The sequence below is a fragment of the Mytilus galloprovincialis genome, chromosome 7 (genome assembly GCF_965363235.1).
Source record: "Mytilus galloprovincialis chromosome 7, xbMytGall1.hap1.1, whole genome shotgun sequence".
NCBI classification, from domain to species: domain Eukaryota; kingdom Metazoa; phylum Mollusca; class Bivalvia; order Mytilida; family Mytilidae; genus Mytilus; species Mytilus galloprovincialis.
Window position 1 is genome coordinate 97,206,599 of NC_134844.1, and position 24,662 is coordinate 97,231,260.

The window sequence follows — 24,662 nt, forward strand, 5'->3', positions numbered from 1 at the left end:
TTTCGCAATAATTAAAACACACACGTCAACATCCTCTTTTAAATGTGTTCCCTAAAGATTCAATCATAAGTTTTACTTTTGGCTAGAACGGAAGAAGATCTGCCTGCTGACGGACGATGCAGCTAAATATGTAAAACCTGAGACACTTTTTACTCTGTCAATGCACCGTTATTCGTTTTTTTAATGTTTATTGAGATTACAACTATTACAAATTTATGAGCTAGGAATTCCCTTGAGGCAGTGAAGATGATCATGAAGACATCAGAACCAAAAACGGTCTTGTTCATGTATGGTGAAACTCATGCCATAAATGGGAATTTGTTTGGATGTGAATGTTTAGTCTCATTCTTTCTGAATTGGGACATTAAATATATTGCCGTATGTTAGTAAAGTGCAACAGTATATGCACGCTTAGAACTCGTTAATCTTTCTACAGATGGAATTGTCTGATCCTATCCAAAATACCTTCATTTCAAGCGGCAGTCGGAATTCCTGTACTTCGTCCATATATGATGTTAATAAATTGTTATTGTTAACTGACAACAAATACTACAATGACATTGAAAACTATAGGCAACTGTTTTATTGTAACTTCAATGTACAAAGTCTGTTATGTCTCTAACAATCTGTGACTATTTGTAAATATCTCTTTTTAATTATGACAGAATATTTACCTTTAGGAAGTCCATCACTTCTTTCTTCTTTCTCTTTTTCTCTTCAGAATCATAGCTTTCTATTGTTACCAAATCATAAGGAGTCTTACCCTGAAATACAATCAAAACTCTTTTATCAATCATACAAATATACATCTTCTTTAAATAATAGGCAATTGTTGTACTAATTTTACCTAAACAATACTTGACATCAAACCAGTCAATCTAAACAAACAACAAATATGAAGTGACATAATAAAGCGATACATGAACAAATAATTGAGATTTTACTGTTTAAGAACATGAATAAACTAGACATCATTGAGATCGGAGCCATCTCTGTGGGTGAAGCTGTAAATAATGTGTCGTAAAAAATTTGTATATTTCCATAGGACATGGATATGTCAACTGAAACCAAAGATTTAAACCTTGACTTTTAACCAAGGAAGTTGTACATACTTTATAACATATCATCTGGTGTTGGTTAAAATACATGTCAAGTATAAACTTTGAAAGCATAACGGTTCTCAATAATTAGAGCGAACACGATCTTGACCATAGGACATGGGTTGTCAACTGAAACCAGTTTTTGACCTTGACCTTTGAGCTAGGTAGTTGTTCATAGATTACGACACACCCTCTGTTGATGGTTAATATACATGTCAAGTATAAACTTTGAAATCACAAGATATAGAGTGATCACAATCTTTACCATAGGACATGGGGTTGTCAACTGAAACTAAAGTTTTTGACTTCCAACTTTGACCTAGAAAGTTGTACAAACATTATGACACACCCTCTGGTGTTGGTTAATAAATGGTCAAGTATAAAGTATTAAAATATAACCGTTCTCTGGATATATAGAGGACACAATTTGTTATGGGCGGACGGACAGACAGACGGTCGAACAGACAGACTGATCCCTATAGGGTGACCTATCAATAGGTGGGGCCTAAATTAGTGTAGCATGTAAATTATTACATTAAAACCAAACATACTGAAATAATAAAGTTATATCTATTATAATTCAACCATCTGTTTCAATTGACCCTATCCAACGTGTTTAATCAATCAACCAACCAACCAACCAACCAACCAATCAATCAATCAATAAATCAATCAATCAACCAACTAATCAATCATTTGCGTGCATGTTTCTGTCTCGTGTTTATTACGGGGTCCAAGGTCTCATTTGTTTTTTCGCTTGTTTCAAGAGACCCTATCCCAAGTGTTTAACTTATAAATCAATCAATCAATCAATCAATCATTCAATCAATCAATCAATCATCAATCAATCAATCAATCTGTATGACAGTTTATTTATGACAGTATATGATCAGCAGCGCATACATGTACTAAAAGTTCATAAAACAATGTGGTGCAGCTACCTCTCAAGAATTTTCCTAGAGAAAAGAAATGGCAATGCCGTAAAAATCGCTTGCTAGGTCAGTAAATCTCAGTGAAATCCTACAATAAAATGTTCGCTCCTAGATTGAAATACTTATCTGTGTTACAAACTGGTGCTGAAAAATGTACATTATAAGAAAATAATCCTTAAACGTGTTTTAAAATTACACCAGATCAATTAAATCCAAATCATGCACTGCTGCTGAACTGTAATCAAAATGTCAATTTCCTACAATGACAAAAGAAATTACATTGTGTGCATTCCGTCTGTTCAACGTCCCCACCTAAAAAGGAATAAATATACTAAGTTTTCGTTATTATAAACCGCGTCACGTGATGTCTCCTCAATCTGGAGCGAGAGTCACACGCTGGATCTGAAATAAAATAAAAACTTTCCAAACTAAACATGAAATTCCTCCGGTAACACAATAATATAGACCCCTAAAACAAACAAACAAACAAACACACACATATATCAAACAATCAAGTTTCAAAGTGGGGAAAGACCGTTTACAATTGCTTTTTAAAAGCAATTGATTTATATTGTAAAACAGCAATTTTAACAATTATGTTCTGTTTATATACAGAAAAAAATCTCCCTGGGACCCCCTTTTGCCCCCCCCCTTTTTTTAACCCTCCACTTACAAATGCATGTAGCTTTTGTGCTATCCATCCTATCAAAGGAAAAGAACGACAACTCCATTTTTTTCCCTATTATTAGGTCTTTCAACCTTTCGGTTGTTAGAAGGTATGTTGTAGTGTATGATTGGTGGAAGGTATGTTGGTAGTGTATGATTGGTGGAAGGTATGTTGGTAGTGCATGATTGGTGGAAGGTATGTTGGTAGTGTATGATTGGTGGAAGGTATGTTGGTAGTGTATGGTTGGTGGAAGGTATGTTGGTAGTGTATGATTGGTGGAAGGTAAGTTGGTAGTGTATGATTGGTGGAAGGTATGTTGGTAGTGTATGATTGGTGGAAGGTATGTTGGAAGTGTATGATTGGTGGAAGGTATGTTGGTAGTGTATGATTGGTGGAAGGTATGTTGGTAGTGCATGATTGGTGGAAGGTATGTTGGTAGTGCATGATTGGTGGAAGGTATGTTGGTAGTGCATGATTGGTGGAAGGTATGTTGGTAGTGTATGATTGGTAGAAGGTATGTTGGTAGTGTATGATTGGTGGAAGTTAAGTTGGTAGTGTATGATTGGTGGAAGGTATGTTGGTAGTGTATGATTGGTGGAAGGTATGTTGGTAGTGTATGATTGGTGGAAGGTAAGTTGGTAGTGTATGATTGGTGGGAGGTGTGTTTGTAATGTATGATTGGTAGAAGGTATGTTGGTAGTGTATGATTGGTGGAAGGTATGTTGGTAGTGTATGATTGGTGGATGGAATGTTGGTAGTGTATGATTGGTGGAAGGTAAGTTGGTAGTGTATGATTGGTGGAAGGTATGTTGGTAGTGTATGATTGGTGGAAGGTATGTTGGTAGTGTATGATTGGTGGAAGGTATGTTGGTAGTGTATGATTGGTTGAAGGTATGTTGTTAGTGCATGATTGGTGGAAGGTATGTTGGTATTGTATGATTGGTGGAAGGTATGTCAGCAGTGTATGATACACAGCAAAAAGTGCAACGCATGTTTTACGTACGTTTTAAAAAACGTCTGTAAAACGTACGTTTTACGTATGGAAAACGCATGTTTTAGCCAACATGCGTTAAACGCCTGTACCAAAACGGGTGTTTTACGCCCGTTTTGAAACGGGCGTAATACATCACGTACGTAAAATGTATGTTTTAAAAACGTACGTAAAACATACGTTTTACGTGTGTTTTAAGTGCGTTTTCATTATATATTTTTGTGTTACGCAGCCTTTTTTTCTCATATTAAAAAACTCATTTTATAACTCAAGAGAATTTTCCATCAAATTGAACATGTTTTTCACAATTTATTTTCCATCGCTTTTTATTTTCTAGAGAGTATATTTATAAATAGTGTATAAGCTGACAAAAAAATTAGAACAGCATAATTCAAACATGAATATTTGCATAATGGTTAAAATTATCTGTTTATGCTAAGCCTCTTTAAGCTGATAAAATGATAAAGCACATTTCCCTCCTTTAATAAGCTATATTGTATGTATATATGTCTCTGGTATTATTAAACTTAAAATTTACACATTAAATGTAGTCATGCATGTGAATCTAGAATTTTAAAAATGCATGTGCAAATTTTCTGTTGACCTCAGAAGTAATCTTATTGGCAATCATACCACATCTCCTTATTTTTAAATGAATAAAAAAAAAAATCAATGCGAAAAGGTGAAACATTCATGTATTTACAATGTATGCAGTCTTTGATACAAGTATGAAAATATCATCTTATTATATCTTTTTGTTTGAAATAAATCATTTCCACTAAAGGTTAGATGTTACTGCTGAGTCAATGGCAGTTAATTTAAAATTATAGTTTCTATAACTGATTACAAATTATACTCATATTTAGATAAATTTGATTTATTTCCCTTGCCCCCCCCCCCCCCCCCCCTTTCCATTTTAAAGTATTGAGCAATTAGAATATGGCAATGAAGAAAGAATGGCCAAAACACTAAAAATATATGTACTATCATGACTTCAACAGACTGTAACACACAACTGTATATTACAATATATGTATCTTTTAAAAAATATATGTCTCTGATAAGTCAGGTACTACAACAGTTTTCACCCTCTTACAGTGTCTTAGCCTTACCCAATCCTGACCTTATGATTAAGCAACTGGCTTAATTACCATTTTAACAATATATTTATACACTCACTAATCAGAACAAAATAATGTTCACTGTTTTATGTAGGAAGCATGACAGAGAGCATCCCAACTTGAATTTTGTTTTCTTTCAAAGGGATAAATTGGTACAGGGGAGCGAAACATAGCCACTACCTATACATTTTTACATGCAGAGAAAAGTATTAGACGAACACAATATTCTCTTTGACAGTAAAAAATAATTCGAAAAGGAATAAGTAACCAAAAATTAAAGGACATTCACAAATTATCGCCAAATTAATTACCTTTGAACCATATTTGAAAAAGATCAGAGGCAGATTTAGAGGGGGGCCAGGGTGCCCGCCCCCCCCCTTTTTGGGAAAAAAATTGGTTGCTTATATAGGGAATCACTGAAGCGTGACTGAAGCGGGCCCCCTCTTAGCGCAGTCAGTGGGCCCCCACTTATGAAAATTTCTAGATCCGCCAGTGAAGATATCTATTTGTAATAAATCACAGATGCTGTTAAAACCTAACTGACTGTGTGACCGGGCTGTGTGAATAAATGAATCAGATATTTATAAGTTATTATGAAATTTTGAAGTCTACGCTAAAGGTCTTATTCAATAAAATACGTTTCAGAATATATCTTTGTTGTTCAGTAAGCACTTAATTCCCCCTAATCCGCCTTTGGTTTTTCAAATCTATTCTCATTTTACAGTAAAATGAGAATAGAAATACCAGCAGGGATCAGAAGGACACTTGGATGTGATATTTCCATGGTCATATGTTGATTTATTCTGTTTATAATCACAGTTAGTAAATATATTTACCGGGGATGGGGAGGGGGAATGATTCATTATTTACGTTGGCTGGTCTTCTGAAAGGTCTAAAATTTCTGGGACTATAGTCCCAGAATATTTGCAGTAATTTCTTTTATTATTGGGGGGAGGGGGCTTCGGTCTCATTTACGTATTAACCACATATGATACATTGTATTTCCTTTTATTCACATTTCTAATGAAACTTTTAGTATGACAATTGTCTCACTTTCAGAAAAAGAGTGAATTTTAAGACAGTTGGCAAATGCATTGTGATATATATTTTCCTTCAATTTTATATGTTAAGCTCTTAGAGTATTATGTTTATTAGATAGGCGCTATATAAAAGCTATGTAATAAATAAATAAATAAATAAATGAATGTACAGAAATTATCAAAGTATTTGCAATTAAATAGTGCCCGGGCGGATCAAGGGGGAAGGGGGTTGGAATCACCTTTTTGATGATCAATGAATTTGAATGGGACATATTGTTATGATATTGTAATTATTATGTTTATTTATGTTGGCCTGATTTGTGTTGTATGGCCTGATAGTTGTTTACCAAATAATCTTATAACTGTGCAGTTTAGGAATCACTGGAACAATCACAGAATGATTGGAACTTTCTAGAATGATCCTTATAAAAGATGCGTAATTTAAACTTCTACGTTATTCCAGAAACTTCCGTTGTAACTTTCCAGGATTTTCCACAATGTTCCATTATAGAGTGTTCTAGAATTTTCCCTGACAACACTATATATACAGACACTAAAGTTAAACTCTCATAATTAAACTTGGACATAGACATTGATGGACATTAGTATTCACAGCATTTGGATTGACACTTTTATTCTACAAACAACATCATACTGGATTGTGACATTAGTAGTGAACGTAATATTCAAATTGGATTCCGAAAGATTTCCGGAATACAGATAAAGATAACTGATTGGACTCATATTTTGACAGTTAAGTTAACAGTAATATTTGTGTAATACCTTTTGTAAACTTTTGTATAATAAATATTGTTAAATTTTACTATTGATTTGTGTCTTTTGTTGGCTACAATTTAAAGGCGATTTCTGGCCGTAACAGAAATTGGGGGCTCGTCCGGGATCTTAAAAATATTTTATTCAAAATTTATTCAGTATTTTAATTATAACTAGCCAACAAAATTCTACAAAATGGCATTTGATGCCGGTAAATTTTTGAAAACGCCAGACCTGGAGGGGTTTGATAATTTAAAGAAAGAGGAATTAGTGTTGCTTGCTAAACATCTGAAATTAGATTTTAAAGTATCTATGAGAAAACAAATTATAAAAAATTTGGTTATAGACAAATTAGTTGACGCAGAAATTTTAGGTGAAGAGGCTCTTGAACTTAAGGTCGAAAATGTTGACGCTTTTAAATTAAAACAGCTTGAATTAGAACATGAACTCAAATTAAAAGAACTGGAGATAAGAAAAGAAGATGAACTTAAATTAAAAGAAGATGAACTTAAATTAAAACACGATGAATTAAAGTTAAAACAGGCAGAACTTGAAATGAGGGAAAGACTAGAGATGGAGAAACTAAAACTTGAAATGGTCAAAGAAGAAAGCAACACTAAAGTCCAGTCAAAATCAGAATATTTTGATGCAGCAAAAAATATACGTTTGGTTCCCAGATTTTGTGAAAAAACAGTCGATAAATATTTTCCACAGTTTGAGAAAATTGCTCATAATTTGAATTGGCCAAAGCCATATTGGACTACAATGCTACAAAGTGTTTTGGAGGGCAAGGCCGCTGAAATATACTCCGCACTTCCATCAGAAAAAAGTTCTGATTATGACACGGTGAAACAGGAAGTTTTGAAAGCTTATGAGCTAGTACCAGAAGCATATAGACAGAAATTTAGATCTTATAAAAAGTTTGATTCGCAAACCTATGTGGAATTTGCTCGGGAAAAAGAAGATCTATTTGATAAATGGCTTACTTCAAAGAAAACAGATAACAATTTTGATAACCTAAGACAATTGATGTTATTAGAAGAGTTCAAACAATGTGTTCATTTAGACTTAAAAACACATTTAGACGACAAAACTGTTGATTCAATACATGATGCAGCTGTTATTTCAGATAATTATACTCTTTCACATAAAAGAAGTTTCAAGGGTCAAAATGTTAATACTTCCAGTGGAAATTACAAAAATCAAAGCACTGAGCATACTGGTAGTAAGCCTGTTCCACAGAATAAGAGTCAGTCCAATTATAATATGTCTAGTCCAAAATTTGATACTTTTGAGAAGAAGTCACTGACTTGTGCTTATTGTAAGAAAAATGGTCACCTGATGGCTGATTGTTTTAGACTCCAGAAGAAGAATGAACGAGATAATAAGCCAAAGTCCAGTGCTTGTACGACACCTTATATTACCAGTACGTTGGAATGTCCTGCGAGTCAGGCTTTTAAGTCCAGTTTTTGTGATTACATGGAGGAATATAAACCCTTTATGTCTGATGGGTTTATTTCTATTGTTGATGATACCACTCTTCAGCCTATTAAGATTTTACGGGACACTGGAGCTTCTCAGTCTTTATTGTTAGAAGGTGTGTTGCCTTTGTCCGAGAAGACTTCTGTTGGTGCCTCCGTTTTGTTACAAGGTGTAGAGTTGGGTTGTATAGATGTTCCTCTCCATCGTATTTATCTGAAGTCAGATTTAATAACTGGACCAGTTGTTGTAGGTGTTCGTCCTAATCTCCCTGTTGAGGGTGTTACCTTATTGCTAGGAAATGATCTAGCTAGGAACAAAGTGGTTGCTGAACCAATTGTTACCAGTGAACCGGTGGTGGATGTTAAATCACCTGAAGATGATGCTGAATTATATCCAGCTTGTGTTGTTACTAGGGCGATGGCTAGAAAACAACAAGATGAGAATTTGCAAACAGACAAGTTTGATTACATGGACCTTTCTGACACTTTCATAGCTGACATTGAAGGTCCTGGTAACTCAGAAAAGGCAATTATAAAACCACCTAGTGTTAACAAAAATGTTATTATGCCATGGCCAGATGTAAACAGCCATTCATTAGACCGAAAGAATTTATCTGAAGAACAACATAAAGACCCTGAGGTTCTTCAGCTCAGCCAGAGAGCTCAACCACAGGAGGAAGCAGACAAAGTGGCCGAATGCTATTACCATCAGGACGGCATTTTAATGAGGAAGTGGAGGCCTCCTGATGCTACCCCAGAAGAGGAATGGAGAGTGGTATATCAAGTGGTGGTGCCTAAAGTATATAGGCAAGAAATTATTGGTCTTGCTCATGACACCCCCTTGGCTGGACACTTAGGTATAAGAAAGACTTGCCTTAAAATCTTGCAGCATTTTTACTGGCCTAAACTTAGAAATGATGTTGCAGAATACTGCAAATCATGTCATATATGCCAGGTTGTTGGTAAACCTAACCAGAAAATACCACCAGCACCACTTCTGCCTATTCCAGCCTTTGACGAACCTTTCAGCAGAGTTCTAATTGACTGTGTTGGACCTTTACCAAAGACCAAGACTGGAAATGCATATTTATTGACAATCATGTGTACATCTACCCGCTTTCCTGAAGCTATTCCGCTCAGAAATATCAAGACACCTACTATCGTCAAAGCTTTGATCAAATTTTTCACATTAGTAGGACTTCCTAAGTCTATACAGTCCGACCAGGGATCAAATTACATGTCAGGTTTATTTCAGCAAGTCGTATACCAGTTAGGGATTGCTCAGTACAGATCAAGTGCTTATCATCCAGAATCTCAAGGTGCCTTAGAACGTTTTCATCAAACATTGAAGAACATGATGAGAACTTTTTGTCTTCAATTTGACAGAGACTGGGATGATGGAGTTCACTTTCTACTTTTTGCGGTTCGAGAGGCTGTTCAAGAATCCCTTGGATTTAGTCCCTTTGAGTTGGTATTTGGTCATACTGTAAGGGGACCGTTAAAATTGATTAAGGAAAAGTGGCTTACTGAACATACTGACTTGAATCTTTTAGACTATGTATCTAGATTTAAAGAAAAATTGTATACTGCTTGTCAAATTGCTCAGAAAAACTTAAAAAATGTACAGAACAAGATGAAAATATGGTATGATAAAGCTGCCAGGGACAGAGTTTTTGAGCCTGGTGATAAGGTACTTGTATTTCTGCCTGTCCCTGGACATCCTTTACAGGCTAAATATTGTGGTCCTTATACAATAGAGAATAAAATTAATGATTTGAATTATATTGTAAAAACTCCAGGTCGGCGTAAACAAAACAGAGTGTGTCATATTAATATGTTAAAACTATATTTTGAGCGTACTAATGAATGTGATAGTAAACCAGTTGCCACTTTAGGCATGGTTAAATTTGAGAACAATCATGACAAACCAGATGTAATTGAACCACCTTTTAGTTCTAAAACTATGGAAGAGACAGTTAGATTGAAAAATTCAGAAATTTTGTCAAATTTAGATTCAAAACTTGCACATCTGTCTTTTGATCGTAGAGAAGAAATAAAAACTTTGGTATTTTCTTTTAAAAATCTTTTTCCAGATGTGCCAAACAAAACCACTGCTGTTTGTCATGATGTTGATGTCGGAGATGCTTCTCCAATTAAGCAACATCCTTACAGGCTCAATCCACTCAAACTTGAAGTTATGAGAAAAGAAATTAAATATATGCTTGACAATGATATTATTGAGCCGAGTAACAGTGAATGGAGCTCTCCTTGTCTCCTTGTGCCAAAACCAGATAAAACTTTTCGTTTCGTGACTGATTTCAGAAAAGTAAATTCAGTCTCAAAATCGGATTCCTATCCGATTCCAAGGATAGACGATTGTATTGACAATATTGGTCAAGCAAAATTTGTGAGCAAATTTGATTTATTGAAAGGTTATTGGCAAGTTCCATTGACACAGAGAGCTCGTGAAATATCAGCTTTTGTTACACCAGATGGCTTATTTCAATATACTGTAATGCCATTTGGCATGAAAAGTGCACCAGCTACATTTCAAAGAATGATCAATAATGTTATAAAAGATTTAAACTGTTGTTATGCTTATATTGATGATCTAATTGTATGTAGTGATAGCTGGGAACAGCATTTAACACATTTGTATGATACTTTTGATAGATTGTCACAATCAAATTTGACTATAAATCTTGGTAAAAGTAAATTTTGTCAGGCCACTGTTGATTATTTAGGGCATACAGTTGGCCAAGGTCAAGTGAAACCTATTATGGCTAAAGTAGAAGCCATTTCCAAATTTCCACCTCCTACAAATAGAAAACAACTTATGAGATATTTAGGCATGATAGGATTTTACAGGAAATTCTGTTCAAATTTTGCTACTGTTGTTCAACCATTGACTCATCTTTTACGAAAAGATTCTAAATTTATCTGGAGTGAAAATTGTCAAAAAGCTTTTGAAAATAGCAAATCACTTTTAATTAATAGTCCTGTTCTGATTACTCCAGACTTTGAAAAACAATTTAAACTTGCCGTTGATGCAAGCGATGTAGGAATAGGAGCTGTTTTATATCAAGAGACAGATGATAATGTTGAAAAACCTATATCATATTTTTCTAAGAAATTAGATAAACATCAGAAAAATTATTCAACTATTGAAAAAGAGTGTTTTGCAATGTTGTCAGCACTTCAACATTTTGATGTATATTTGAATCCCACTGTATATCCTATTCTTGTTTATACTGATCATAATCCTCTCACCTTCATGCATAAAATGAGAAACAAGAATCAGAGGTTGACTAGGTGGAGTTTATTGTTACAGGAATATGATGTAATTGTAAAACATATTAAGGGTAAAGATAATGTAATAGCTGATGCTTTATCTAGAGCTTATTAAATCACTTTGTATATATTATGTATTTTTGTTCATATTATTCATGATAAGTTTTTGTTACACTAAAACTTCTTTTAAGGGGGGAGGTGTTATGATATTGTAATTATTATGTTTATTTATGTTGGCCTAATTTGTGTTGTATGGCCTGATAGTTGTTTACCAAATAATCTTATAACTGTGCAGTTTAGGAATCACTGGAACAATCACAGAATGATTGGAACTTTCTAGAATGATCCTTATAAAAGATGCGTAATTTAAACTTCTACGTTATTCCAGAAACTTCCGTTGTAACTTTCCAGGATTTTCCACAATGTTCCATTATAGAGTGTTCTAGAATTTTCCCTGACAACACTATATATACAGACACTAAAGTTAAACTCTCATAATTAAACTTGGACATAGACATTGATGGACATTAGTATTCACAGCATTTGGATTGACACTTTTATTCTACAAACAACATCATACTGGATTGTGACATTAGTAGTGAACGTAATATTCAAATTGGATTCCGAAAGATTTCCGGAATACAGATAAAGATAACTGATTGGACTCATATTTTGACAGTTAAGTTAACAGTAATATTTGTGTAATACCTTTTGTAAACTTTTGTATAATAAATATTGTTAAATTTTACTATTGATTTATGTCTTTTGTTGGCTACAATTTAAAGGCGATTTCTGGCCGTAACAATATGGTTAGAACCCACCCCTTTTATCCATGACTGGGCCTGAAAAAAATGGTTACATTGATCCGCCCCTGCTTAATCAGTCAAATGACCCCCATGTACCCCAAATGGTGAGTGACATTTGGGAGCATACACCATTCTTTTTATTCAAGCTTATACGATTATTATTTTTATTTTCATCAGGAGACGTGTGTACGCAGGCCATTTAAAACGCCAGTAGAAAAGGAGGAATTTTTTTCAGGATTGATAATTTTTGTTGTTGTTGCTACACCTGCTTGCTTGTTCCTGTACCCCTTATTTTCAACTTTAATCCTCCCTTATTCTAGATATATGCTTCTTGATCTTATAATTTGACAATATGGAAATTTTGAAAGGAAGAAATATTTCGTCTTCACTCCCCCCTCCCCCTAAATATCAAATGGTAGCTCCCTAAGTATCATGATGCTTTTGACAAGTATCATGGTAATTGAACATTAAGAGCATATGGATTGTTAAAATCATAACATCGGATGGAAAAACTATAACGAACGCCAATCATCAGTGTATGTAAAGTGCGGATCCTAAAATATCATTTTTACTGTATATGCCATAAATGTCTAATGTAGAATGATAAATAAACAGACGAACTTTTTTTTACTTTCGAAGAAAATGAAGAAAATTAGTTAAAATGTATATGTTCAGAAATACATAATACTAATAAAACAAAGTAAGAGATGCGAGCGGGGTTTTATCGCGCCTAAAGCCATCCAGCTTTGAAATATATACCAAAATAGGTGAATATTTATGACATTTCACGAACAGATCGTGCAGGTGCTTTATAACTAACAGGTAAGATGTTGTTGCAGTACAAAATATTCATTTTAATACAATTAATAAAGTTGTATAACGTAGAATATGTTTTGTCATTCAGTTTCTTCATATTTAACTAAATTCCACTATGATGATTTCGTAATGCTAGTCATGTTTACTGTCGAATGATACTATTCTTTCATTTTTACTGTGGAGCGAATCATTAGTACTGTATATGCGGTGCATTTTCACTGTATAATTTTTTATTTATTTTTTTATCTATTACAGCTCATTTCTTTAAGCATGTAAAGCAAGACTTTAGTTGACTTGCTTGTTTTTCTTTTATTGGATAATCGTTATGATAACACCCAATTTAATTCAAATATTAAAAATACAGGTTAAACTATCATATGCCTAATCATATTGTTTAAAAATGTCAATCTTATTTACAAAGTTTGTATAAACTATTAAACAAACAAAGCAAGCAAGCCAACCAAAGTTTTGCTTTGCATTCATTATGAAATTAGCTGTAAGGCCTTAATTTAGCCGACTTGCTCAAACAATAGATAAAGTAAGAGAAAGATTTGATAAAATTTAACTTACGGAGGAAAGTTTGGTTTTAAAACACTCTAATAAATTCAATAGAAATAACATTTATTTCAAATGTATTCCATTTAGTTTCTTATAAAGCGTATAGGGATCTTTGTCCTTATTTTTTTTATCCATTTCCATGACACTTCACCACTAATTAGGTACATCTTGATATAGATTGAATCTTTGTTTTCCCGTTTAAAAAGGTTTTACACTGGAGCCATTTATAACTTGCTGTTCGGTGTGAGCCAAGACTCCATGTTGAAGACCGTATGTTTACGTATAATGGTCTACTTTTATAAATTGTGACTCGGATGGAGAGTTGTCTCATTGTCACATACGACATCTATATATGGCTCAAAAACGAAACGAGACGGGATAAAAAGGTATAAAAAAAATCCACACTACTTTTTTAATATATGTATAATGGGCTTAATATGATTCAGAGTAAAATAGTGGGTCGCATTTGGGTATAAGCGTGACGCCGGATTGCCGATTTTTTGCAAGCGTGACAGGTGAAAGTCAAATGATTGTGTCGTGAAAAACGAGAAATGAAGTCTAGCGGGACACAGGAATCTGCCAAAACAATAAGCGGAATACGGGAATCTGCCAAAACAGTAAGCAATATCCGGGATCAGACCCCCCCCCCCCAATGAGACCCCCAGAATAAGATATTTGTGTATATCAATCCTATTGTTACAGTCATGCCTTCAATAACAAATGTATCCGATGCATGCATTTTTTTTTATATTTTTGGTCCCTTTTTCAATTTTGAGGGGTCCAAATTTAAAGACAAAAGTCCTTTAATGTAGATATTTGGGATTCGTTGACATGCTGAATCTAACCGTGTATCTAGTTTGGGGATTTTTTGTCTAGTTGCTGAAACAGCCCACATAGAGTTCCAAAGGGTCTAAAATCAACAAAAATGAATTGTAGCAATCATTTCGTGCACAATAACCCAAATGTGTATGGTTTTACCTCTGCGGTAGTATCCATTCGCGGATCTAGAATTTTTCATTTTGAGAATCGCTTTTGTTACAAGTTTGAAAAGCTATATATTTGATGAAGAATGAATGAGGAGTTCGTATTTCAATTTGAAAATACATGTATCATAAATCCTAAAGTCATCAACTAAGTTTTTTCGTTTGTTGCAAGTGCATTTATCACATAATTCTACAATAAAAATTCCTCGCATCTTTGAAAATTCTACATTAATAATGACTGCACTAACAGTGATAATTCATCGCATCTATAGCTAAAATGGATCGCTTTCAATAATCGATATGCTATATTATGATGCTTTTATAACACTTATTTGAACTTTAATGCTATGTTTGTATATTATAAAGACATATCACAATGAAAATATGTTAAAACTTATCTTCAAATCACTTAACTTGATATTTTCAAAACATAAACAAATACAGTTTTCCCATGATCCTTTATTCTACAATAGACATACCCGCATATAACAGTAAAAATGAACTAGCTGGATTCGCACTTTATATACACTGATCATACTGTTTTGCTAAGCATGAGTCTTCATTTCAGAATCTGGGATCGTGAGGGCTTGTTGAAAGTTATGTATCTTGGTGCATGTATATGTGAATTCAAAACTATATAAAGTCAATAAGAATGCATCTTGAGTAGTGCCAAAAAAAAAACACAGAAGGGTGTGACATTTTTGCCTAAAAATATACCCATTTTAATATAACATGCACTGACTTTCAGTACCTATAGCTATACAAATATTTAAGAAAGAATGACATGTATGCCAGAGACATAAGTATTTTTAATTAATCTGCACAACCTAAACAACTGACTTTGAACATGGAAATTTCGTGCAAACCAGTCGATTTTTCAGTTTAACCCCTGTGATTGATCCTTTCTGGATCCGGGAACCTTTTTTTTTAATTTCGGGATGTCGGGGTTTTGAATTTCTTTAAATTCGGGACCTCATTAGTATTTCATGTTTTTAAGCCTGGGATTTCAGGATGAGGACCCCTCCCAAACCCACCCCTCATCAATAAAAATTCATAAATATGTAGCTAATTTCTGGAGTTTATTTGGGATCTATTTGTAAGGTTAACTTACGAATGAATACTTCATGAACCATAATTTTAGCACTTTACATATTAATTTAAAGAGACACCTCACCCCCCCCCCCCCCCCCTCCCCCCCCTTTATTAGTTTTTCAGATAAACGATGTCGAAGGTGTCAAGACAGGTGCAAATGTGTAAATAAAATTGAGAATGGAAATGGGGAATGTGTCAAAGAGACAACAACCCGACAATAGAAAAAACAACAGCAGAAGGTCACCAACAGGTCTTCAATGTAGCGAGAAATTCCCGCACCCGGAGGCGACCTTCAGCTGGCCTCTAAACAAATATATAATAGTTCAGTGATAATAAACTCCAAATGTACACGAAGAAACTAAAATTAAAATAATACAAGACTAGCAAAGGCCAGAGGTTCCTGACTTAAATTGGGACAGGCGCGAAAATGCGGCGGGGTTAAACATGTTTATGAGATATCAACCCTCCCCCTATACCTCTAGCCAATGTAGAAAAGAAAACGCATAACAATACCAAGAAATTGTATATTTACAACGCACATTAAAATTTAGTTCAATTTTAAGAGAAGTCCGAGTCTGATGTCAGACTGAGAGAGGGGGATAGGAAGGGTCCTGATCCCGAAACCCCGGACTTAAAAAAAACCGAATGAGTCCCGAGGTCCCGAATTTAAATAAAGTAAATCCCGATGTCCCGAAATCCAAAAAAAAACCGATTCCCGGATCCCGAAAGGGTCAATCCCGAAATCCCGAGCTAAAAAACACCCGATCCCTGCCTGAATCCCGATAAAGGTCCTACTGATATCTCCCCTCAGAAGATGTAACCAAAGAAAATAAACATCAAAGAGCTGATAGCTCTGAAGTGGAAGAAGGTGAATAAAAGGTAACTTGAATTACCATAAAAGCAGCCCCACTTACCCAGGCTGCTTTGTTCCATTATTGTTAAAATGTATTTTTTTTCTTCAAACAAGAAAAGGTCATAAGTACATGGATTTCCCATCCGTACAATCATTTTCTATGTTCAGTTGACTATGAAAATTAGGTAAAATCTTTAATTTGGCAGTAAAATTAAGAAGATCATATCAAGAGGAACACATGTGTACTAAGCTTCAAGTTGATTGGATTTCAACTTCATCAAAAACTACCTCGACCATAAACTTTATAACCAGAAGCAGGACGGACGGACAGACTAGAAAACATATTGCCCATAAATGGAGCATAAAAATAGTAAGACTTGTTACATACCCGCCAACTTTTGAAAGTTCTCATATGGGTTATTACTGCACAACAACAATTTTAAAGGTTACAATTTTTAGCGACGTATTTTGCAAGATCTGGATTGTCTAGAAAAAGTGTCATATTTGTATGATGAACTTACATGCCTTTTCCTTAAGTCTGTTTGCATGATTCTAGTTATATATCAAATCGGTAGAAAAAATATACATGAAGCTAGCAGACCAGGGTTTATTTTCCAGATTAAGAATATTAGATGCTTGTTGAAATTTCCAATTTTGAATAATGCACAAAGATGGACCTTTAACAGGTTGGGAACAACACTCCAAATGAGGGTAACCTAACTGGAAGATCATCACAATCCACTGTAAAAAATGAGCACAAAAAAAGTCATTTATATTCATATTATTTGATGAAACTTTTCCCCAAGAACTATGCATCTATTAAGTACTGAATGGTCAAAACATCATGTTTTTTTATCGACATAAATTTTGTCGTAAATGTAACCAAATGATGTAGAAATTGTGTTTTTTCTTCAAATTTCCATCAAATTGTAATGTTTATAGTTCCCTTATTGCCTCTCTATTTGAATAAGATAAAATAATAAGAAGAATCTGTTTCTTGTTTTGTTTTGTTTTTGACTGCTTGCAAATGAATCATTATATTTATATATCTTATCTGTATATATTTTTGTTCATGTCTCCATCTCCTTATCATTTGTAAATGTTTAGACAAATAAGAAAGAAATAAGCTCCACATGTATATTTGCAACATCGTAAATTAATTTAAAAAAATAACATACACTAACACTAGTACTGCATGGATTTTAAGCATTATGAAAGTCATATTTGTAGAAAGCTTAAAAAGACTTAAAAACAATGTAAAATGTCTTGCTAATTCTTAGCTTTCACAATAAAATCTAATATATACTAACATTTACAAATCTAAATTTCAAGATTTTACTAGGAATTAATCTAACTACTAGACCTTTTATTAGTCTAGTTGCTCATATTGTATGTTGACTTTTAATCAGTAAGAAACAAATTTATCATATAAACTTCAATTTAATCCTTGAAAGAAGGTCTAGATTGCTAAAATAATTTATAAATTTAAATTTTTTTATTTGTCCAAAATCATTTAAATTCATTTAATCATCATCATTTAATGATTATTTGATTAAAATATTAATCATTTATAGTCTTTTTACAATTTACATTTTTAAAAGCAAAATAACTGAAAACAGGCTAAAACAAAGGGAAGTAACAAAAAAGTATTTCAATATTCCCAATACACATCGTTTTGATAACACAACGGCAGTTAGCCGGAGGTAAACATCGTTGATTACCAGTATGTTTGACACCCAAGCTGTCAAGTGAAGCCATATAATTATACAGCTTCTTTGATGTTCAGGTAAAATTTAACACAGGTGTCAATTACACCGTACAGTAGTAAGAAATGATCAAATATGGCGTCTGAAAATTTTCATTCATGAAATATTTCATACACGGGAGTTTTTTCTCCTAAACGGGAGGACGGGAGGAGACCTCTGAAAACGGGAGTTTTGTACTCCCGTCGGGAGGTTCACATGTATGTTACGAAGGGCATCTAATTCACATGACAAAGGAAAACCATGAATAAAGACAACACTTTATATATCCTTTTTATTTATATAAAAACAAAATCTTCTTGTCTGCAGGATTGTAAATTCGTAACTTCAAGGGCGAACTTGTAAACAGGGCGAGTTGTCCCGATACCAAAGTCACGCATGCGTAATACAAATATCTACAGTTAAAACATCCTGTTACAAGTAAACAAATAACGTTCATGTGGATGAGATGAAATCTAATAATTTACATTAATAAAAGGGTCATATTTACGATAGTGATTGTTTTACAATCATAATTTACAAATTAAATGATTCAGATGCCTAATCATGTGTAAAAATCGGTGTCAGGAATCTTAAGTTGTTTTGAAATTGTAATACACGAAATGAATGCGGCATACGGAGACTCAATGCCAAGGGTCGGCCCCTTAAGTCTTCAGAAGACTTGACGTCTTCTTCCACTAAAAATGACAATAATACATAAATAACAGGCTACTAGCAGTTAACTGACATGACAGCTCCCGACTTCAATTAAACTTATTGAAAGATTATGATTTCATCATATGAAAGACTATGAATATCAGGCACAATCCAAGTTCCCGTTAGGGGTTTAGTATCATACCATCATAACATATGAGAAGAACATAACTCCTGTCATGCCGTTATTCACAACGATATATTTTTTTATCAGTTTGCAAATTTCCGAGGCCAGTCATTCTTATTTTGAAAAGGCAGTATTAATAACGACAGAACTTATAATATACTCAAGTTATAGAAACATTGAAAATGCGTCAGCGGGAACCAATAACGTAATCGGGATATTTAGTCCGGATTCGGTTTTCCTTTTTTAGATGTTATGACGCAGACGACAAGGACGCTGGGTGCGATTGTTTATGAGAAATGTTGTACCTGGAGAGACGGACAAATGGAATAAAATATGCAAACCAAGCAGAGACGGATAAGGTCGCTTTACAGCTTCAATCAAAGCGCTGTAAGCACTGTAGGCAGTTAACCAAAAACCAAGGCAAACATAATTATGAAAACTGTGGCAATGTTGCTTCAATTTTTTTAAGATTTAAAAGAACAAACATTAAACATTCATATATAACTGTACATTTATGTTCATTTAATGAATTAATCATTAAGGCAAATAATTCATATTTTATCAAGGTTTTCAATAGCAACGTATATATCAAGTATAATTTTTTTTCATGGTCATGAGTCTCGAGTCAGCAGTGGTACAAATTCGCAATGATTGCAGTTCTTCTAGTTGATCGTAATTGTTCGTATTAGTTGACTGTTAGTATTTCAAGTTGACTCTAGTACGAGCTTGTAAAAGTATGAATGGACTTGCTTCCCTGGAAAGAAAACTGAGTTTGTGTTCTACAGTACAAAAGTTATGAGACACAAATCAGACAAATGTTTACTACTACAGGGATCAATAGTGAGGTCTGACTGACCTGTCCATAGTAAATGTAAATAACTCATCCCAAGTCCATGATGTCTAAGTTTGGAATAAAATGACAGGTTTTAGATCTAGCAAAGTGATATGCATATGTGACGCCTATGAGATTGACCTTATATGTCCTTCAATCTTTTTGAAATGACAAACAGGAATGAATATGGTTTAGGAGTTGGTATCTCAATCTTTTACAAGTTCTCAAAACACACACAAGAGGTTGTGAGTGACCCTAGGGACTACCCCTATTTTTCATTTGATTTTTTATATTGTCCCATACATGAATATATATGGTTTAGGTGTGTGGGACCCCAGTGACTTCCCCTATATTTCATTTGATTTGTTATATTGTCCAATACATGAATATATATGGTTGAGGGTGGGGATCTCATCTGTTTCCAAGTTATCAAACAGGATTGGGTAGGGTGTCCCTAAGGACTCTCCCTATATTTCATTTGATTTGTTCTTTTGTCCCATACATGAAAATATATGGTTTAACTTAAGGTTAGGATCTCGACTGTTTCCAAGTTCTCAAACAACAGGAGGGGTGGGGTGACCGCAGGGACTTCCCCTATATTTTATTTTGTTTGTTATTTAGTCCCATACATGAGTATATATGGTAACGTGGTGAGGATCTCGACTGTTTCCAAGTTCTCAAACATGAGGGTGCAGTGACCCTAGGGACTTCCCCTATATTTCATATGATTTGTTATATTGTCCCATACATGAATATATATGGTTTAGGGGTGGGGATCTCCACCATTTCCAAGTTATCAAACAGGAGGGGTGGGATGACCCACAGTGACTCCCCCTATATTTGATTTGATTTATTATATTGTCCCATACATGAATATATATATATGGTTTAGGGGTGGGGATCTCGACTGTTTCAAAGTTCCCAAACAGGAGTGGTGGGGTGACCCCAGGGACTCCCCTGTATTTCATTTGATTGGTTATATTGTCCCACACATGAATAAATATAGTTGAGGGGTGAGAATCAAGTTCTGATGCAGGAGGTGGTGGGTGACCCTAGGGACTTCACCTACATTTCATTTGATTAGTTATATAGTCCCATACATGAATGTATATGGTTGAGAGGTGGGGATCTCATCCGTTTCAAAGTTATTAAACAGGAGGGGGAAGAGTGCCCCAAAGGACTCCACATACATATAATTTGCTTACATTCAGGTATCATATAATCTAGTTGCACTATATGTGTAAAATAAGAAACTTCCAGCTATTTTAACTGACCCATCAAAATTTAGAAAAAAAATACCCATTTAGTAATATGTTTACACTTTAAAAGCATCTAACTTGCTTTACCAACATTTATTACTGATAAAGAAAATGTATACTGTCACCAGGACCATATATATTGTTAGATATACTGTTCCCAGCTGTCACAAAGACTCACATTGTATTGGATATTGACATTAAAATTTGTCAAAAAGTAATTTTGAGTTTCCTATGGATACCTTTGGATCTTCAGAACGCTGGCACTGTTGCACCATTATATTCTGCTCTACTTCATCATCATTGTATTTAATTGTACGTTTCTCACATTTTCAGTACAAAATATTTTCTGTTTTTTTCATTCTTTTACATATATCTTTTGGTTTTCAATTCTAGTGTTTATATTTATTTACCATACAAAGATGTATTTTGTCATCTGTCTGATTTTCTTCAAAGTTCAAAGATCGCCAAAACCCGGAATTACTCATATCCGCTTCCGGAATCGGATCCGAAATTAGAATTTTCTTTATGTCAGCCATTTTGTTTTCAATGTTGTTTTTGTCAGATACGGTTTTACTCGAATTAACACATTATTTGTCGGCGATTTTCTGTGTAAAGCTAGCGGTTGAACAAAATGAACATCGCTGTCATGAATAATAATGCTAAAAAAAGTTTTGAGATCGTTTATTAGGAGGCTTTGGTAAGAAGGTTTGCAAAGTTATTTTTTTATTTCCTCTCAAGTCGTGCATGTCGAGCGTAGCTAGTAACCAAGTCGATAGTCCGACTGCAAAAGTGGAAGTTCGCAGACCTCGGACAACCGCTAATTGAACCCCTGCCTTTAAATTGAAAAGATACAAAAAATTTGTCTTATAATTTAAAATTGCCGCCAACAGCATGAACAGTGGAACTTATTTTAAGACTACTGACGTAGTTGACTACGTATTGACGACAAACAATATTCCTACGACTTTTGCCATTTGGGAAATCTAAACTACTTGTCTTCAGAAATTTTCGGCGATTAAACATTTCATACATTTGTTCTTTGACAGCTTAGCCAAAATCTCAGGGGATAATAAACTGCATAAAGATTCCTAATGTGCCCTACTTCCTATGTGCAACTCAAAACTTTTGGATAAATCGACGATCATTTTAGGTTTTTCTGATCATATTTTTTGTAATCAAAAATTAAAAGTATGATAAAACTGTCCAATTAGTTATGAATAACATAACATCCAGCTAGATAATAACAATGGCACATATTTCAGCATTTATTGGGTAGAACACAAATATAGGGTGCTCGCATAAGGCAGCTTAACTGCCTAAAAATGGGGACGACTTGTCAAACAGTCAACGAAACAAGAGGCAGATTCAGATAACTTATTTTGGTAAATTTGGGTAGATCACTCAGATCGATTAAACAAACACACTACATATATTAAGTATGTTGAATGCAATGTTGAAATGTTGCTAATCAGCGTTGCCATATATTTATATTCAAACAAACAAACATTCATAGCAAAGACCGTTGAAAACGATGTCAAGTCCGTTCGTCCTTGGCTTATTGCATGAGAATTTTGCCATGTGTTCGTTTGCCCTACTGTTTTTAAAAATGAAACAAATATATTTAAATGGCATGAAGATTTTATAAACTGAATCGGATATTATATGAAAAATAGTAGGGATCGCGCAACCATTTTACTTCAAAGGAGGGTAACATGGGTAATGACTATAAAAAAAAGGTTTTATTTATTTAAATTAATATATGAAAATTAAAGGGTTGGGTAACAGAACCCCATCAGCATTAAGTAGCTTCCCATACTAATTAAATTAGCCCTTCCCCAGTCTTCACGATGAACTATTAAATCTACAGGCCAGGAGCTCAATTTTTGAAATTTTTTAGTTTATAGATTCTGTTGGCCCGTAGTGTAGATATGATTTTAACAGGCCAAAGTGAGAGCAATTTTACTAGCCTGGGTTGCCACTCAGCGTGAAGACTGCTTCCCCACTCCCCACCCCCAAGATTAAATTGATTTTTATTCAAGATAAAATCTATGAATTAGTTACAATGTACAATGACACAGTTGACTGAGTTGTAGCACTAGACAAGGTTAATAGACACTAAAATTATAAAAGATTTACATAATACATGTTTACAGACATGACAGAAGGGGGCAGGACTAAGTTACAATAATACATGTAGGGTACCGTATATGAATAGAATCTGATATGTCAGCGCAGTGGTGGATCCAAGGGGAGGGTTCCGTTGGAACCCCCATTTTTTTGGACGATCAATGCAATTGAAATGAGACATATATTTGGAACACCCCCCTCCCCCTTTTTAAAATGGCTGGATCTGCCCCTGCAGTGGTTGTCCTCTGTTTATGCTTATATAATGTTTTTGACCCGTCAGTCCTGTTTCTTGTCATACATGTAGCAACTCCTCTTAAGGTAGATGGGGTGTCTAAATTATAATCCATAGAATCTTTTAATAATTTGCCAAAATGTAGTTCATATCCTGCTTGTTTACAAACATTAATAAAAAGAATGGGTCACCGGACTTATTTTCACGCTACTGGTTGTTCAAAATTGTCGAGATTTTGTATAGATTATGCATGGAAAACCCATTTTTCAGCTATAAAACACAAACCACACCATAGAATTTTGAGATAAAATATGAAAAGATAGCTTGAATATTATGCTTTCATATAAGAAAAAGAAAAAATGGGGTCACCGGACTCGTTTTCTTGCTACATGTAAAAATGGGTAAATTCCTAACACATTCTATTGTAAAAGTAACACTATCTGAATTATCTGCCCTTGCATTTGAGTAGCCTCCCCTTATTTGACAAAGTTGAAAAAAAATGAATCAAACACAAGAATTCTTATTTTTGTAAAATACAATTATAAATATGATCAAACATGGCATTTTCTATATTATAATGAAAATTCTTACACATGAATTACCTACTACTATAAAAATTTGCACATTTCATCAAAGATCTAGACCTTGTTTTCTAGTATTTCAAAATCCAAGATGGAGGAAGACACCCTATCTACCTTAAACCCAAACAACATAATTTCACGAAACTTTTTAAGATAATAAGGACATAATATGTAGATGTGCATTCGTTTTTCTTTCAAGGAGTTGCGCCCCTTTGAACTTTTTTGCTTTAATGTACTACTGCAACAGTTTGTCATCGCAACTCCTCTGAAACCACACAACTGAATTTCATAAAACTTTGTAGATAATAAGGACATGCATACAACGTAGATGGGCATACCGACATGAAATTACGATTTAATTTTTTTTCCAGGAGTTACACCCCTTTGAACTAATTTGCTTTAATATACTACTGCAACAGTTCATCATCGCAACTTCTCTGAAACCATACAACAGAATTTCATGAAACTATGTAGATAAGGACATACTATGTAGATGTGCATGTCGACAGGAAATTACAATTCAATTTTTTTTCTAGGAGTTAC

At 34.1% G+C, this 24,662-nt stretch overlaps 1 protein-coding gene and 1 long non-coding RNA gene across 2 annotated transcripts in view; one reads left to right on the top strand and one right to left on the bottom strand.

Moving 5' to 3' along the window:
• The window catches only part of LOC143084046 (uncharacterized), a 242,736-nt gene that overhangs the window by 106,586 nt on the left and 111,488 nt on the right, over nucleotides 1-24,662 (top strand). The gene's annotated exons all lie outside the window — the stretch shown is intronic.
• Nucleotides 1-24,662, bottom strand: part of LOC143084045 (uncharacterized) — a 96,015-nt gene that overhangs the window by 58,355 nt on the left and 12,998 nt on the right. The window contains exon 2 of the mRNA XM_076260463.1: nucleotides 675-764. Coding sequence (XP_076116578.1) covers nucleotides 675-689 — 15 coding nt within the window. The 5' untranslated portion in view covers nucleotides 690-764. The remainder of the gene's footprint in view (nucleotides 1-674; nucleotides 765-24,662) is intronic.